The sequence below is a fragment of the Grampus griseus genome, assembly GCF_964374135.1.
Source record: "Grampus griseus genome assembly, chromosome: 14".
In the NCBI taxonomy this organism is placed as follows: domain Eukaryota; kingdom Metazoa; phylum Chordata; class Mammalia; order Artiodactyla; family Delphinidae; genus Grampus; species Grampus griseus.
The window spans coordinates 72,787,768-72,803,101 of NC_139008.1; the positions used below are offsets into that span (position 1 = coordinate 72,787,768).

Genomic DNA, 15,334 nt, shown 5'->3' on the forward strand with positions numbered 1-15,334 from the left:
CCACCCCCTTGGGGCTTCTGGGGTCTCTATCAAAATGCAAAAGGCTTGTGAGAGGACTGATGACAGCAGTTTCGTGCGAAAGCAATAAGGATCCCAAAATGGAAAGTCTGCACTTCTCACTGCTCTCAACAGCTGGGCTTTACATAAGCTTCAACATTTAACGTTATCCTCGCTACAACCCCAGGAGGTAGTATTATTATTTTCCCCATGTTATAGATGAGGAAACTGAGGCTCAGAGAAGTGAAATAAGTACGCTGAGCAGGACTAGAGCCCAGGGAGGCCAATCTCAAAAGGCAGGCTCTTTGGGGACTTCCCTGGCAGTCCAGTGGTTAAGACTCCACGTTCCCAATGCAGGGGGCATGGGTTCGATCCTGGTCTGGAAACCAAGATCCCTCATGCCACACAGTGCGGCCAAAGATTAAAAAAAAAAAAAAAAGGCAGGCTCTTTCTTCTACTATATGCTGCTTAGGGAATCTTCTGGAAGTCTGCTTTAGAAACCCAGGGTCTGCTTTAGAAGGTCTGTGGCCTTTGGGGCATCCCTCCAGAACTGAAGCCCTTCAGCCACCCCTCAGGCGGTATTATGGGAACTGTAAGAGAGAGACAGGGCCTGGACCAGCATGACCCAGGGTCCCGGGCCTCTCTTCTCCTTCAGCCAGTCCCTCGTCCTGAGCCCACAAGCAGACACTGCAGCCCAGCCAGAGCCTGTGAGCAGATGCAAGTTTATTATGGCACAGACGGCAGCTTCCTGAACCCTCACCCCAAACACCAGCCCCCAAACAAGGCCCCGGGAGGGAGCTCTGGCAGCCAAAGGCTTATCCCTGGCCCCGAGCCAGACCAGAAACCCTCGACAGTGACCTCAGAGCGGAGGCCTGGAGGCCGTCAGCCCTGAGCAGTGCCCCCAGCCCACCCCCCTCATTCCCTAGCTGTCCAGAAAAGCCCACACACAGAGGCAGAGCCCTTGGAGGATGGGAGAACCCACGGGCTCCTCTCCGCGGAAATGCAGTCCAAGGTTCCAACCACGCCTCGAGACCCCAGCGGTGCTTGAAACAGCAAGTGTGAAGCTGGAGGGAAGGTTCCCAAGTATTGAGGGAGGAGGGGAAAGCCGACCCCATCAGAAGCAAACTCCAGGTCAAAGAGCTGCCCCGGAGAGGCCAGACCACAACGCCCCAGCCCCCAGGGGGCAGACAAACAAAGACGAGCAGCTGCCCCCTCCAGCTCTGCTTAGGTGCCGCGGCCGCATCCTTTCCCCCGGCTCAGCTTGGAGGGGCCTGGAAGACCTGCCCTCCATCCTCCCCGGGGCAGAGGCCACAGCCCTCAGCCTCCCCCCAGCTGCAGCCAACACCAAGGCCCAGAAGGATCAGCGTGGTACAAAACATCTGTTAACGGGCTACATGCAAATACCATCTTCTGCCAAGCAAGCCGCGGGGCTTATTATCACAGACTGTGCCCAGTGGGAGGCCCAGACTTGCTCCCCTCTCCCTGGGAAACGCTGGCTGACAAGCACCTGTCTTCACACCTGCCCGAGAGTCAGCCCCAGTGAAATCTGCCTGGGCTTCCATGCTCACGCTTCCCCGAGCCTGTGGTGGCCCCTGGGAGCGGAAGCGGACAAATCAACTCACGGGGCATCCCCGGAGGTTTGCACCAGCCCCACGGCTCCTGCAGGGCGACCCCTTCTCCCCCCTCAGCATCCTGGAAGCCCCACATGCAATGCCAGCCCCAGGCTCAGGTGCACTCAGAGACAGGGCCATCCTCACCACCCCTTAGCCCTTCTCCCTACCCCCACCCCCTGGCCACCTGCTCAGTGGCTTCCCAGCCAAAGGCCCCAATTCCTCCCGTCTCTCCCTCTTCTACTGGTCCAGAGGGAAGCTAACTGGACCAGTGGGAGGAGACAGAAGCACTGTATCCTGGGATATTCAAATGGAACATGTCCATTTCCTCTACTGTCACCCAGAACATCTGTAAGCAAGGGACAGAGCGTGGACGGGGTCCGGACTGCGATGGGAAGGGCCACTGGGCTGTCGGAGCGTCTCCCTCGCTGGCCCACCGCAAGGATCTTGTCACTCCCTCCACTTGCCCGAGAGGCTTCAGCCCAGCAGCCAGAGGATAAAAGAAAGCAAGGGAGGGTAGAAAGAAGGCGACTGGGATTTTAACATCCTGGTTTGGTGACTTCTCCCAAAACACAGAAAACCCCGGGGAGGGGGTGACCCAGGGGTGAGGCGAGGGAGTGGATGAGGATGGGGGACGGAGCAGATCAGGGTGCTCAAGACCAAGGCTCTGCCTTCAGGGCTTTCCCTGCCACTGGGCAGAGAGCTCCCGGAGGGTGCCCGGCCCTTTCTCTCCCTCTGGGCACCGCCTGCGTCGGGCATGGGCGCCACGGGAAACCTCCTTAAATGTCTGTGGTGTGGATGCGAGCTGGACCCCCGGCATCCAGGTCCAGAGTCCAGTCCTCCTCGGCTGCCCTGCGGGGCACTGCAGAAAGATGGGTCCACGCGTCCTCAGCAGGAACTCCTGGCTCTGCAAAGATACGGCAGAGGGTCAGGCGAGGGAAGGAGGGAGCGGGGAGAAGGGCAGGGAGGCTGGGGCTCAGCCAGGCTCCAGGCAGGGTTCAAGCCTCAGGCCTGATGCTCTCTGGGGCAACATCTCCATTACCACCACCAGCCCTGCCTCCCCAAGCCCCCAGGGCAGGCTTGCCCCTTGGCTCTGACTCAGTGGGACCAGATACAAATCCCGGAGGCCTCGCCTGGCCCTTGCAAGGCCCCCCGCTGGCTGCTGCCTCTGCCTATTTGCTGTCTCTGCCTGTTCCCTTTACCTGGGACACTCTTCCCTTTCTTCCTCCTCCCCCACTGCCATCTGGCTCGCCCCTCTCCATCCTTCAGGTCAGGAAGTTGGCAGTCTCCACCGCAATCCTTCCCAGATCCCCTATGAGACATGGACCCTGCCTAGCTCAGCATCCACCCGCATGCCAGCACCTACCAGGCTAATATTGTCATTGCCTATTTACCCGGTGACAGGACAAGGATTCCTTCTCCTTCTCCTCTGGGACTGAGTAGGAACCTCCAGCCCACACTAAGCTAGGATCAAGGGAGGGGGTCTCTGGTGGAGTGGGGGAGGGCAAGAGGCAGAAACTCTGTTAGCATCACCAAGCACAGGAATTATAGTGTAAAGGCTGGTCCCGGCAGGAGAAAGATTTTATTTGCCTTGTAGCTATTTCACCCTGAGACCAACCAGGGCCTTTTTCCTTCACCCCAGCCCAGCCCACTTCCTTTTCCCCCCCGGATCTTACCCAGCCCCTGAGCTCCATCACAGGGAGAAAACCAATTGATGGAACCAACTGACTGACAGCAGGGTCTCAGGAAGAGAGGACTGAGGGCGGGGGCGGGGGGTGGGCAGGTAGAGGGTGGGAGCAAGAGAGAATTGGAGGACAGAGAGAAGAGGACCCGGCCATGCCAGGTGGCCTCAGTCTAGACCTGCGGGGGTCTGGGGGGATGGAGTCAAGAACGGTTTTGCTTGACCTTTAAACTGCAAGACTTACATAATGAGCTGTAAGTTAAAGGTTTACTCTCATGTTCACCCCCTTTCTTAGGGCAGGAGTGAGTCCCTGCTGAATCCTTAGATCCCAGCGAGCAGGTGCTCAGTAAACTGTGCTTAAATTAATGATGTGTTAGTGAATGACTGAATGAATGAAGGCCCCAGTGCTCACCTGACAGAGATCCGGTGCTCTGCGAACGCTGAGCTAATGAGGGGGTGTATGTGTGTGTGTGTCTGTGTGAGGGTGTGTGTGTGTGTGTGTATTGTGTACTGGGAAGAGGTGATCTCTCAAATCCACACTCTAGGTCCCTGCCTCTGCTGGGGGACGGGCCTCAGTTAACCACAGGATGGTCCGCTCGGCAGGCAGCTGGCCCTTACTCTCCTCCCCCAGGGGCTCCCATCCCCTCCTCCCAGCCGCACCTGGTGGATGAGGTCAGGTCAGGAGGTGAACGAAGAGGATGGCCAGGCCAATGTTAAGCAGAATCACCATGCAGATGAGGACGGTGTTGGGGACCTGGGAACAGTGGAGAGAGGCTGCCTGAGTCCCCGGGAGAGCACACCCCCACCCTCTTGCTCACTGCTGTGCCCAGCACCGGGACACACCATCAGCGCTGGAAGGATTCTTGGAAATAACCAAACTGCTCAGGGTCCTGAGAGGGGCAAGAACATATCCCAGAGCACACAGTGGGCAGAGCTGGGCCTGGAACCCAAGAACACGGCCTTCCCCACTGCTAATTCCTCTGGGGCCACAGCTGTCAGTCCCTCAGAGCCCAGCTTCAGTCTTTGGCGCTGCAGTTCCTAGCTCCCAGCCTCCTGTAGCAAGCCCAGCGGTCCAGGACCCAGGCCCCGCCCTGGGCCCCTTGCTGCCACATCTTGCAGCTGAGGCTGGGAGCCTGATGGACAGGGGCATCCCACCCCAGCCGCTTAGGACCCCCAGCCACCTCCTTCTCCAAAGAACTGCCCAGACAGCGGGCACAAAGCCCAGCCCCCTGCCCCAAGGTGGGGCTGTGTTGCATAACCGTGGATCAGGCTGCACTTAACTAAGGCCACATCCCGCCTGCCCTGTCCTGCGCCATCACCCTCGCCACCCGGCCATCTGCCCCCGCATCCCACCCCCAGCTCCCCCACGCCTGGGGAACCCGACTTCCCACCGACAGCCTCACCTCCTCCACCTCCACCTCCGCCGCCGTCGCCGCCTCCTTCCGAGCCTTCTTCTTGGCCCCGGCCTTGGTCAGCCGGGCCTCCGTCTTGCGGGCCTTGGCCTTGGGCTCGGCCTTGGGGACGATGGGCTTGGGTTCCAGCTTGGCGGGGCTCTCGGGCGCGGAGCCTCGGGGCGGGGCCGCCGTGCCGGGGGCGGCCGGGGACGGGGGCGCCGAGTCGGCCGCGGGGACCTCGGGCTCGGGCTCGTCCTCGAAGGGCGGCGGCGCGGGCGGCGCGGTGCGCACGGCGTAGCTGTGGTAGCCCTGGTAGAGCGCCACCTCGGGCTCCTGCGACCGCACGGACGGCGCCTGCAGCGCCTCGATGGCTATGCGCTCGCTGGCGGGACGCGCGGGGCTGCGACGGCCAGCGGCCTCGGACGGCGTGACCGGCCGGCTGCCCTCGCCGCCGGGCTCGCCGTTCCAGGCGCCCGAGCTCAGCAGGCCGTCCTTGGACGCCGCGGCCGGCCGGGGCCGCTTGGGCTGAGGGGGCGTCCCGGCCGGCGACGGGGGGCCACCCTCGGGCGCAGGGGTCTCGCGCTCGTGCAGCTCCGGGCTCTCGCGGGGCCGCTCCGAGAGGCCTGCGGCGCCAGGGCCCCGGTGGGGGGAATCCAGCAGGCTCTCCGAGTTCTCCAGGATCTCCTGGAGCAGCCGGCGCTTCTGATACTCCGGACCTGCCGGGGACCACACGGGGAGGCTGCAATCGAACCCCGGTCCCAGCACTGGATGACCCAGGGCAAGCCGCTCTGAGTCTCATTTATGTACTCAGCCAGCATTAACCTACGGCCACCAAGTGCCAAGTACTGTTTTAAGCAATTCCCCAATACTAACTCATTTAATCATTTTAATAACCCTATGCGGTGTATGCTATTATTTAGCCTCCATTGTACAGATGAAGAAAAGGAGGCTCAAGAGAGGTAAAAATCACTTGCCCAGAGTCACTCCGCTGACCAAGGGCAGAGCCAGGACTGGCACTCAGGCTAGTCTGGCTCCAGAGTTTATGCTCTGTATGGTCACACTGGTCTCTTTCCATTCTCTTATCTGAAAAACGGGCCCAATCATACCTATTTCATAAATACTAACGGAAGGATTAATCGGGTGAAAAAAAAAAATGCCTGTAATATGCTGAGCTCAGTGCCTGGCACGTGGTGACAGCTGTTGCTATGACCACCCAAGGGCGGAGGCAGCCAGCCAGGGTCGCTCTTCCTTGGACCAGCAGGGGGCGCACTGTGATGGGAAGCGACTTAACCTCCCAGGCACAGATCTGCGCTCCGCGGTCTTCCATCTAGTCTCCCTTTGGTCTTCCGGCCGCAGCCAGAATGTTTACAAAATACAAATCTAATCGTGCCACTCACCTTAAAACCCTCAGTGCAGGCAGCACCAGTCCCCCACCCTGATGGGCTCCCACCGCTCTATCCAAATGTAAAGTCTGTATCAGAGCCAGGGGGTCCTCCTTACTCTGCAGCCCCATTTCCCAGAGAGAAGAGACGGGCTGGAGTGGGGGGAGCCTCTGATACCCCGCCACAATCTCAGCATGAGTCCCCTTGTGCCATACTTGCACCCATCCCATGCTTGCACCACGCTCCACAGATTCTGGAACTCAAAGGCATGCGTGGACCCACTTGAGCATCTCAGCTTTCCAACAAGCAAAGAAAAGGTGTCCACCCCCCCCCAGGACCTCCCCCTACCCCGTCCTGCCCCTCCCCTCCCTGGTTGGCCCTACCTGGCTGGTAGAAGTCTGGAGCCAGTTCCCTGGCCAAAGTGCGGGCAATGTTGGACTCTTGGTTGGCAGCCAGGGCAGCCTGTTCTGCTGCCTCAGCTTTGGCCTTGGCGTGACTTGTCCTAAGGAGACAACATGGTGGAGACTCAGGATCCCTCCAGAGAACTAGTCCTCTGCCCTTCCTCCCCAACCCACAAAGAGACACTCTGGACAGAATTTTCATTCACTCCAGCTGTCAATGAATATTTATTGAGCCCTGTGGTCCAGACTGCTGTGCATTCCCCAGACCACTTCCTCTTCATTCTGGACACACAGATGGACTACATTTCCCAGCCTCCCCTGCAGTTAGGTGGGGTCAGGTGACTGGCCAAAGCATTGTGGGAAGACAGGATTATGCCATTTCCAGACCTGGCCCACAGAAACCCCCCCTGTAATCCTCTTCATCCTCTCTTTTCCCCCTGTTGCTGGTAGAATGCAGAGGCCAAGGCCCAGAACAGGGAATTTAACCTCATTTGTGTCACAGATCTTCCTGGCATCTGGTGACACCGCTGGACCCCTTCTTGGAATGTTTTAAAATGCACAAATTACACAGGATTACAAAGGGATGCAATTATATTGACACACTGTTACCAAAATATTTAAAGGGACAAATTTGTAATATAATAATGTATATTCTTCTTTATTAACACTTTAAACAAAATATCTAGCAGGTCTATTAACTACCATAATTTAAAAGTATAGATTAACATAAAGAATATTTCAAGGATACGTGCAACAACAGTAATGTGACGTGAAAATATATGTGATTTCTATTAGTGACAAAGTCAGAGATACTGCTAATACTACTGTTGATTTATTGCCAACTTCCATAATTGAAGAAAATACTAAATTTCAGTTAGAGGTTAGTAAAAATAAAGATGTATGGGACCAGGCTGACGCTGGACTCCAGGTAAGACCACATCCCTGCTTGGCTACTTCCCTGTCTGATTCTGTGTCTCTCACTCCCCCTGGAGCTGCTGCGAAAACTACTGAGAGGCAACACATAAAAGTGTTTAGCCCGGGATGGGGCTTAGTGATGATGATGATGGTGACGATGGTGGTGACGGTGGTGGAGAAGGAGAAGGAGGAAGATGACATTTGTGACATCAAAATCCAGTGTGGAGCCAACAAGGAACCTACTGTAGAGCACGGGGAACTATACTCAGTATTTTGTAATAACCTATAAGGGAAAAGAATCTGGAAAAGAATAGATATATATATAATATGTATATACATACCTAGATATATGAATATATATACACATACATAGATATACGTATAACTGAATCGCTGTGCTGTACACCTGAAACTTACATGATATTGTAAATCAACTATACTTTAAAAAATTTTAAAACCGAGTGTGATACATATATATACGTATAACTGAATCGCTGTGCTGTACACCTGAAACTTACATGATATTGTAAATCAACTATACTTTAAAACATTTTAAAACCGAGTGTGGTACATGCATATCCCCAGACTCGTATTTGCCTGTACATGGGTATGTGTGATTCAAAGATCTAAATTTTCAGAGACACTTCCCTGGAAACCTGAAACCCCAGGTTGGGGGAGGAGGGAAAGGGCTGGGCAAACCCTCAAACTGCGAAAATGTCCTTTTTTGGTAACGTGAGCTGGATGAGGCTTGTTTCCCGGTGCCCTGGGAAGCTGTGTTGCAGGACTCCTCAGGCCAGAATGGCAGCCTCCACACTGAGCCCTGGAAGATTCTGGGGGATCAACGGTGGACCCTCCAGGGCAGCCAGAACAGAGGTCAGAGGGGAGTGGCCACACAGCCCAAGGCAATAAGGGCTGCTGGGTTTAAAGGAAGCACGCTCCTCTGTCCACATCCATCAGTCTGACCAACTGAATACCTTATTAGCTCCCCACGCAAAATGCTTCTGATTTCAGGAATAGCTCCCCAGCTCCCCAGCCTTCAAGCCAGGAATCCCAGTGTCTCCCACACCCCTCTTCCTCATCTTTCAATATTCACAGACAACAACCACCAACTCCTGTCTCTCCTGCTCCCCCTACAGCTCTTGAATCTGCCCATTCTCCTTCCTTCTATCACTCCTCCTGCAAGGTCCCCCACTCCCATCTGTAGCCTCCAGGCTCGCTTCCTACAACCAATGACATGCAGCTTGCTTAACCCATACATCTCCTGGCCTCACCTCTTGCTGAAAATCTTTGCAAGGCTTCCTATTGTGCTGAAAATAAAGTCCAAACTACTTAGGGTGGCCTTCAAGGCTCTCCAAATTCTCGGCCCGAGGCAGCCTTGATGGGGTATATCTGGCAGCTTACCAGGGCAGGCTGAACTGCTGTGGTCCAAAGGCTATCTTCTGGTCCAGTGGCACTCACAGTGTGGTCCATTCACCAACCCCCCCAGCCCCTCATCATCCAGGCACTTGTTGAAAATGCAGCTTTGGGGGCTCCACCCCAGATCTATTGAATTAGAATTTCTTAGGAGGAGCCCAGGAATCTGTATTTTATAAACCTCCAGCTGCTTCCACTGCTCATTAAAATTTGAGAAGCATGCATTAGTCAGACAGAGAGAAAATCCAGTCTTCTCTTGGGCAGTTCCCGGCCTGCTCAACCCCCCCGGGAGCCTTGAGTGGCTCTCTTCAAGCACCAGGATCCCTCCCTGAGTCCAGGTCCTGCTAGGGAAGCGCAGGAACCATCTCTTTTCCTATGACCACTTTGATGTTTCTTGGGGAGGGTCTCCTAGGATGGCTCTGCCCCTAATGGGGAGAAGGGAAGGAGAGTAACTGGGGCACAGGGTGGGGCAGGGATCAGTCACCCTTCTTGATTTCAACAGATTTTCTTTCGTCAGCAGGGTTAAAAATAGGGCTGGTGGTGGTTCAGGGATGGGGCAGGGCAATAACCCAGTGGAAGCACGTCTGAGAGTATCCAGCCCCACCCCTGACTCCTTTGCCCACCCCAGACCCCTAACCGCCCCATTAGATCTGGCCTTGTTGCCCAGGTGTCTCCATCAGGCCACCGATGGCTTCATTGGGCCAAAGGGAGACACCCACAGGATGTACCCCTGACTCCTTTGTTCTGGTTGTTCTCCCCTCTGGAATGTTCCTTCTCAGTCCTACCACCTCCCAGCCTTAAAGGGCCAGCTCAAGACCCACTTCAACAACCAGATTCATTCATTTCATACAACTTTATGGACTGCCTACAATGTGCTGGGCACTATTCTGGGCACTGTGACTACAGCAAACCCAGTATCCAAAAATCCCTTGTAGAGCTCACATTCTACTGCAGGGGTCAGCAAGTCAGGGCAACAGGCCAGATTTAGCCCGCTGCCTCTGTCCCACCTGTGAGCTAATGACGCTCTTTATATTTTTAAAGGTGTGGGAAAAAACCCAAAAGAGTAATTTTATGACGTGAAAATTATATGGCCTTGAGATTTGCGTCCATATCAAGTTTTATTGGAACAGAGCCACACCCATTTGTTTACTATTATCTAGGGTTAAGTAGTTGCCACCGAAGTCCGTGACCTGCAAGGCCAAAAATATTTACCATCTGGTGCTTTACAGGAAAAGTTTGCCCACCTCTGTTCTAATGCATCCACTCAACAACGGTCTCTTCTACTACTCTGATTAATAATATTCATCTGTTATTGGTTGAGCACTTTGTGCCCAGCTCTGTGCTATGGCCACAATTACACGTGACTTCAGTGAGGTGAAGTCACTTTCTCAAGGTCACACAGCTAGAAAGTGCACCTGCCCAAGCTCTTCCCCATTACACTGAGCCGCGGCCTTCCTGGCACTAACTAACTGGGCCAGGTGTTCCACGTGCTGGGACCAGGGATGGGGCAAAATCAGACCCAGCAGCCGCCTGAGGAGCTCACAGCTTAATGCAGCCCTGCCAGGTCAACTACGCCACATCTCTGAAAATCAGTGGATGGACAGGGGCGCAGAGCAAAGCCTTGAACTGCATGGGGGTGTGGCTAAGAGGGGGCAGCTCTGGCTAGGTTGTCTGGGGTCAGGTCTTGGCTCTGCTCCTTATACCCTTGGGCAAGTCTGAGCCCCCTGAGCCTCAGTCTCCTCATCTGTAAAATGGGGATAATAACAGCACCTGCCTCAGAGAAACAGTATAAGGAGTAAATGAATAAACAGTCATATGGCCCTTAGAACAGTAGCCAGGACACAGAAAGTGCTATCTAGGTGCTTGTTAATAAAATATATAAGAAGCACAGTTGTTTTTAGACGACTGAAACAAAAAACCTGAATGTACTTAATGTCACTAATTTGTTCACTTAAAAATTTTTCAGAAATCCATCAGAACAAGGAGCCCATGGTAGGTTTGGAGGACAGAGGCAGATAATCAGAGCCCCCAACTCAGGCCGCTGCCAGCCTCTCTGAAGCTGCAGAGGTGGTTGATAAGGGCAGTGCAGCCAAGTCTTCCTGAGGGGATGCTTCAGATGCCACCGCCCTGTCTTCTCCCAAAATAGCCCCTCGCCCCTAGCTCTGGCTGGCTGTAGCCGTTTCCCCCCAGAACAATCATGGTCAGAGTAAACTCGAGGAGGAACCACAGGTGGGATGTCCAGCCACCTGCCCAGATAGCTCCCTGGGAGAAAGTTCCCCTGTCCTCCAACAAGGATGGAGACAAGGGTCCAGTCTTGCCTGGACTGCATTCATTTGGCAAACATGTGCTAAGCCCTGCTGGGAAACTCTTCACCAGAGGGATTAAGGGTACAAGTTCACATCCATCATATTCTGGGTACCTGACCTTTGCTCTCTGGCCTCAGTTTCCTCAACTGCGAAATGGGGTTAATAACATTTAACTCACAAAATTACTGGGAGCCTGACATAAGATTGCGCAAAAGTGCTTAGCATAAACTGAGCACTTAACAAATATTAGCTATCATTATTGTTACCGTTTTTGTTATTATAATGATGTTTACCAGCAACTCCCTTCCAAAATGCTAAGGACTGCCAAAAAATTGGGATTTAAGTATGCATTTATAGAAGGATATGTCATGAAAACATTGTTTCAAGGTTCACCCACGTTGTAGCATAAATAATACTTCATTCCTTTCTATTGCCAAATAATGGTCCACTGTGTGGATAAACCATATTTAGTTTATCTGTTCAACAGCTGATGGACATTTGGGTTGTTTCCACCTTTTGGTTACTATGAATAATGCTTCTATGGATATTCATGTAGAAGTTTTTGGGTGGATGTATGTTTGCATTTCTCTTGGGTATACGCCTAGGAGTGGAATTGCTGGGTCATGTGATAAGTCTTTTTAACCTTTTGAGGAACTGCCAGACTGGTTCTGAATTGAGTGCAACATTTTACCTTCTTCCAATAACATATGAGGATTCCAATTTCTCCACCTCCTTGTCAACACTTACTATTATCCATTTTTAAATTTTAGTCACACTAGTGGTTTGTGAGGTGCATTTCATCGTGGTTTTGATTTGCATTTCCCTGATGGCTAATGATGTTGAGTGTGTTTTTATGTGCTTAATGACCATTTATGAATCTTCTTAGGAGAAATGTTTATTTAGATTCTTTGCCTGTTTTCAAATTTTTTGTCTTATTATTGAGTTGTAAAAGTTCTTTATATATTCTAGATACAAGTCCCTTATCAAATATATGATTTGAAAATATTTTTCCCATTCTGTTGTCTTTTCACTTTCTTAATGGTGTCCTTTGAAGCATAGAAGTCTTTAAGTTTAATGATATCCAATTTATCTATTTTTCTTTTGTTGCCTGTGCTTTTGGTGTCATATCTAAGAAAGCTTTGCCTAGCTCAACATCCAAAGATTTACTACTATATTTTATCCCCAGGGTTTTATAGTTTATTTCTTACATTTAGATCTAGAAACATTACTTCTAATAAGAAAAAATGGGAAATAAACTAAGGGTTCGTACCTCCCTAGGAGATAGGCACCACAACCATTTTACAGATGAAGAAACTGAGGCACAGAGAGGTTAAGTCACTTGCCCATTATTATTATAATGAACATTAAGCCAGACATGGCCCCTGCTCTGGAAGGATGTAGAGTCTGGTCAGAGATAAGACAAGGTGAAAAGTTTTGAGAACAAACAGAAGGCTACAGGGCAGGAGAAAGCCCATGTGGTGGGTTACATGTTCATAATTTGTATTTTGTTATTTTTATATTATATATTATAAATATATAAAATATGTAGTAAAAATAATATGGTTTCATCATCAAAATTTGGAAAATAAGCAGATGTTTTTGAAAAAAGAAAAATTGCTGTTAATATTTTGGTATTTTGAGGTGGTTAAGAACACTGTTTTTGACTGTGGGTGGCTTACATAATTCTCTGTACTTTGATTTTTTTCCATCTGTAAAATGGGGTTATGAATAGCCCCTGCCTCATAGAGTTGTTGGGATTATAGAGTGAATGTACATAAGGCATTTAGAACAGGACGTGGCACATAGAAAGCTCTATGCAAGTGTTTGAAAATTTTAGAAAGTGAATTTGTTTTAGCTGAAGTGGAGGGGCATGGGTTTTGAGTCTAGGGGGCTGTGCCCCCCTTCAGGCCCTAGGTAGGACCTCCCGACCTTGGAAGCCCAGCCTGAAATCCCCAGGCCATGGCGGTGACCTGTTCCAGATCATGTTTTACAGAAACCTTCCTCCCCTTCTTGAAAAAGAGCTGCCAGCCCAGCTGGGAAGGGGGCTCACACTCACCATGTGTGGGTGGGTGACACCCCTTCCCCCCCTCAGCCTCTAAGGGGGAGGCAAAGTAATGAGCTGCTGTTTACTAACTATGTGCCAGACACCTGATCTTTGTGGTCGGCTGAATAATGGCCCCAGAGATATCCAGGTTCTAATCCCTGCAACCAATGAATGTTACCTTATATGGCAAAAAGGGCTTTGCAGATGTGATTAAATTGAGGATCTTGAGGTGCAGGAATTATCCTGGATTATACAAGCAGGTTCTAAATGTAACCACAAGTGTCCTTATAAGAGGGAGGCAGGGGCAGATGGGACCACAGGAGAGGAGATGATGTGATGTTGGAGCAGAGACTGGAGTGATGCCCTTTGAAGATGCAGATAGGGCCCCAAACCAAGGAGTGGGGGCAGCCACCAGGAAGTTGAAAAGTCAAGGAACTGGATTCTCCTGTCAGCCTCCGGAAGGAACCAGCCCTGTCAACACCCTGACGTTATTAGCCCACGGAGACTGATTTCAGACTTTTGACCTCCAGAACTGTAAGAGAATAAATCTGTGTTGTAAGCCCCCAAGTTTGTGGTAATTTGTCACAGCAGCAACAGGAAATTACAACAACCTCTGTGATCTCATGTCATCCTCAAGACAACCCACTGTACAGGAGAAGAAAGGAAGGCTCAGGAAATTATTTGCCCATGGCTCATAGCTAGTGAGATCCAGAGCCGGCTGGAACATGATTCCAGATCTGTCTGGCATCAGAGCCTTTGCTGACCCACGCATCTGCTACACACTTCAGTTAAGCCAGAAGAGCCCAGCAGCTGGGACTGGCCACAACCACGCCTCTTCCCTTCGGGGCGTGGGCATCCCTAGCGTTCATCCTGCCTATCATAGAGCCCAGGGCTAGTAGTTACCAGCAGTGATACCCTCAACTTCTCCAAAGAAAGGTTAGTCAGTTGGAACCTGGGAATTGCCTGGCTGTGTGACTAAAGTCTGGCTGTATTTCGGCAGCCAGTGAAGTGACAGGGAGGGGACCTCAGGCCTTGCTCCTGCCGCCGCCCACATAGGACTGGGCCCTGCAGTCCAATCTGGAACCCAGGTCTCAGAAGTGAGGCCTTTTCTGGATGAGTTGGCTGCACAGGGAAACTTCCTTTTTAAAAAGTCTACACCAGGGACTTCCCTGGTGGGCCAGTGGTTAAAAAATCCTCCTTCCAATGCAGGGGACGCGGTTCGACCCCTGGTCGGGGAACTAAGATCCCACATGCTGCGGGACAGCTAAGCCCACGCAACGCAACTACTGAGCCTGTGCGCACTAGAGAGAAGCCCGTGCGCCACAACTAGAGAGAAGCCCGCACGCTGCAACAAAAGACCCTGCATGCAGCAACGAAGATCCCATGTGCCACAACTAAGACCCGATGCAGCCAAATAAATAAATAAATATTTAAAAGTCTACACCAAATTTTAAAATCACATTTTATGAATTATGAAAAGAGTAACAGTAAAGCAACAGCGCTGGAAACCCACTGTGCTAAAACGATAGCTATGTTAGCTTTTGAGCCTTCTTTTCTAATCTTTCCACGTGTACATCTATTTTTTAACAGAGCTGTGAACACAATAAAGAGTCAATTTTGAGGGCCAGTTTTTAAGAGCATGGAATCTGAAGTTATGCTACCCAGGTCTGAAAACCCTGACTCAGACATTAGCTGTGTGACCTGGGCAAATCACTTAACCTCTCTGTGCATCCATTTCTTCTTCTGAAAAGTGAGTGTGGCAGGAAGATTTTTCAGATGCCTCCTGGTATTCATACCCTTATGGGATCCCCTCCCCTTGAGTGTGGGCTGAACTCAGTGACAGGCTTCTAACAAAAAGACTATGGCAGTGGTGATAGGATATCCCTTCCATGACTAGTTTACAAAAGATGGTGACTTTGCTCTTGCTAGCAGACTCCTGCTGGCTTTGACGAAGCAAGCTCCCACGTTGGGGAGGCTCACGTGGCAAGGGACTGAAGGCAGCCTCCCGCCAACGTCAGCAAGGAGCTCAGGGCCTCAGTCCAATGGCCCACGAGAAACTGGATCCTGCCAACAGCCATGTGCGTGAGTGTGGAGTGGATCCTTCCCCAGGGGAGCCTTCAGATGGGACCAAAGCCCCGGCCGACACCTTGACTGCAGCCTCATGGGAGACCCTGAGCCAGAGGACACAGCT

The 15,334-nt window shown here is 51.9% G+C and overlaps 1 protein-coding gene across 1 annotated transcript in view; it reads right to left on the reverse strand.

Annotated features, from left to right (window-relative positions):
• Window positions 1-702: 702 nt before the first annotated feature.
• Window positions 703-15,334, reverse strand: part of JPH2 (junctophilin 2) — a 61,482-nt gene continuing 46,850 nt past the window's right edge. Inside the window, exons 3-6 of the mRNA XM_082669688.1 lie at window positions 6,448-6,566; window positions 4,692-5,398; window positions 3,949-4,042; window positions 703-2,514 (exon numbers count right to left, since the gene is read on the reverse strand). Coding sequence (XP_082525814.1) covers window positions 3,962-4,042; window positions 4,692-5,398; window positions 6,448-6,566 — 907 coding nt within the window. The 3' untranslated portion in view covers window positions 703-2,514; window positions 3,949-3,961. The remainder of the gene's footprint in view (window positions 2,515-3,948; window positions 4,043-4,691; window positions 5,399-6,447; window positions 6,567-15,334) is intronic.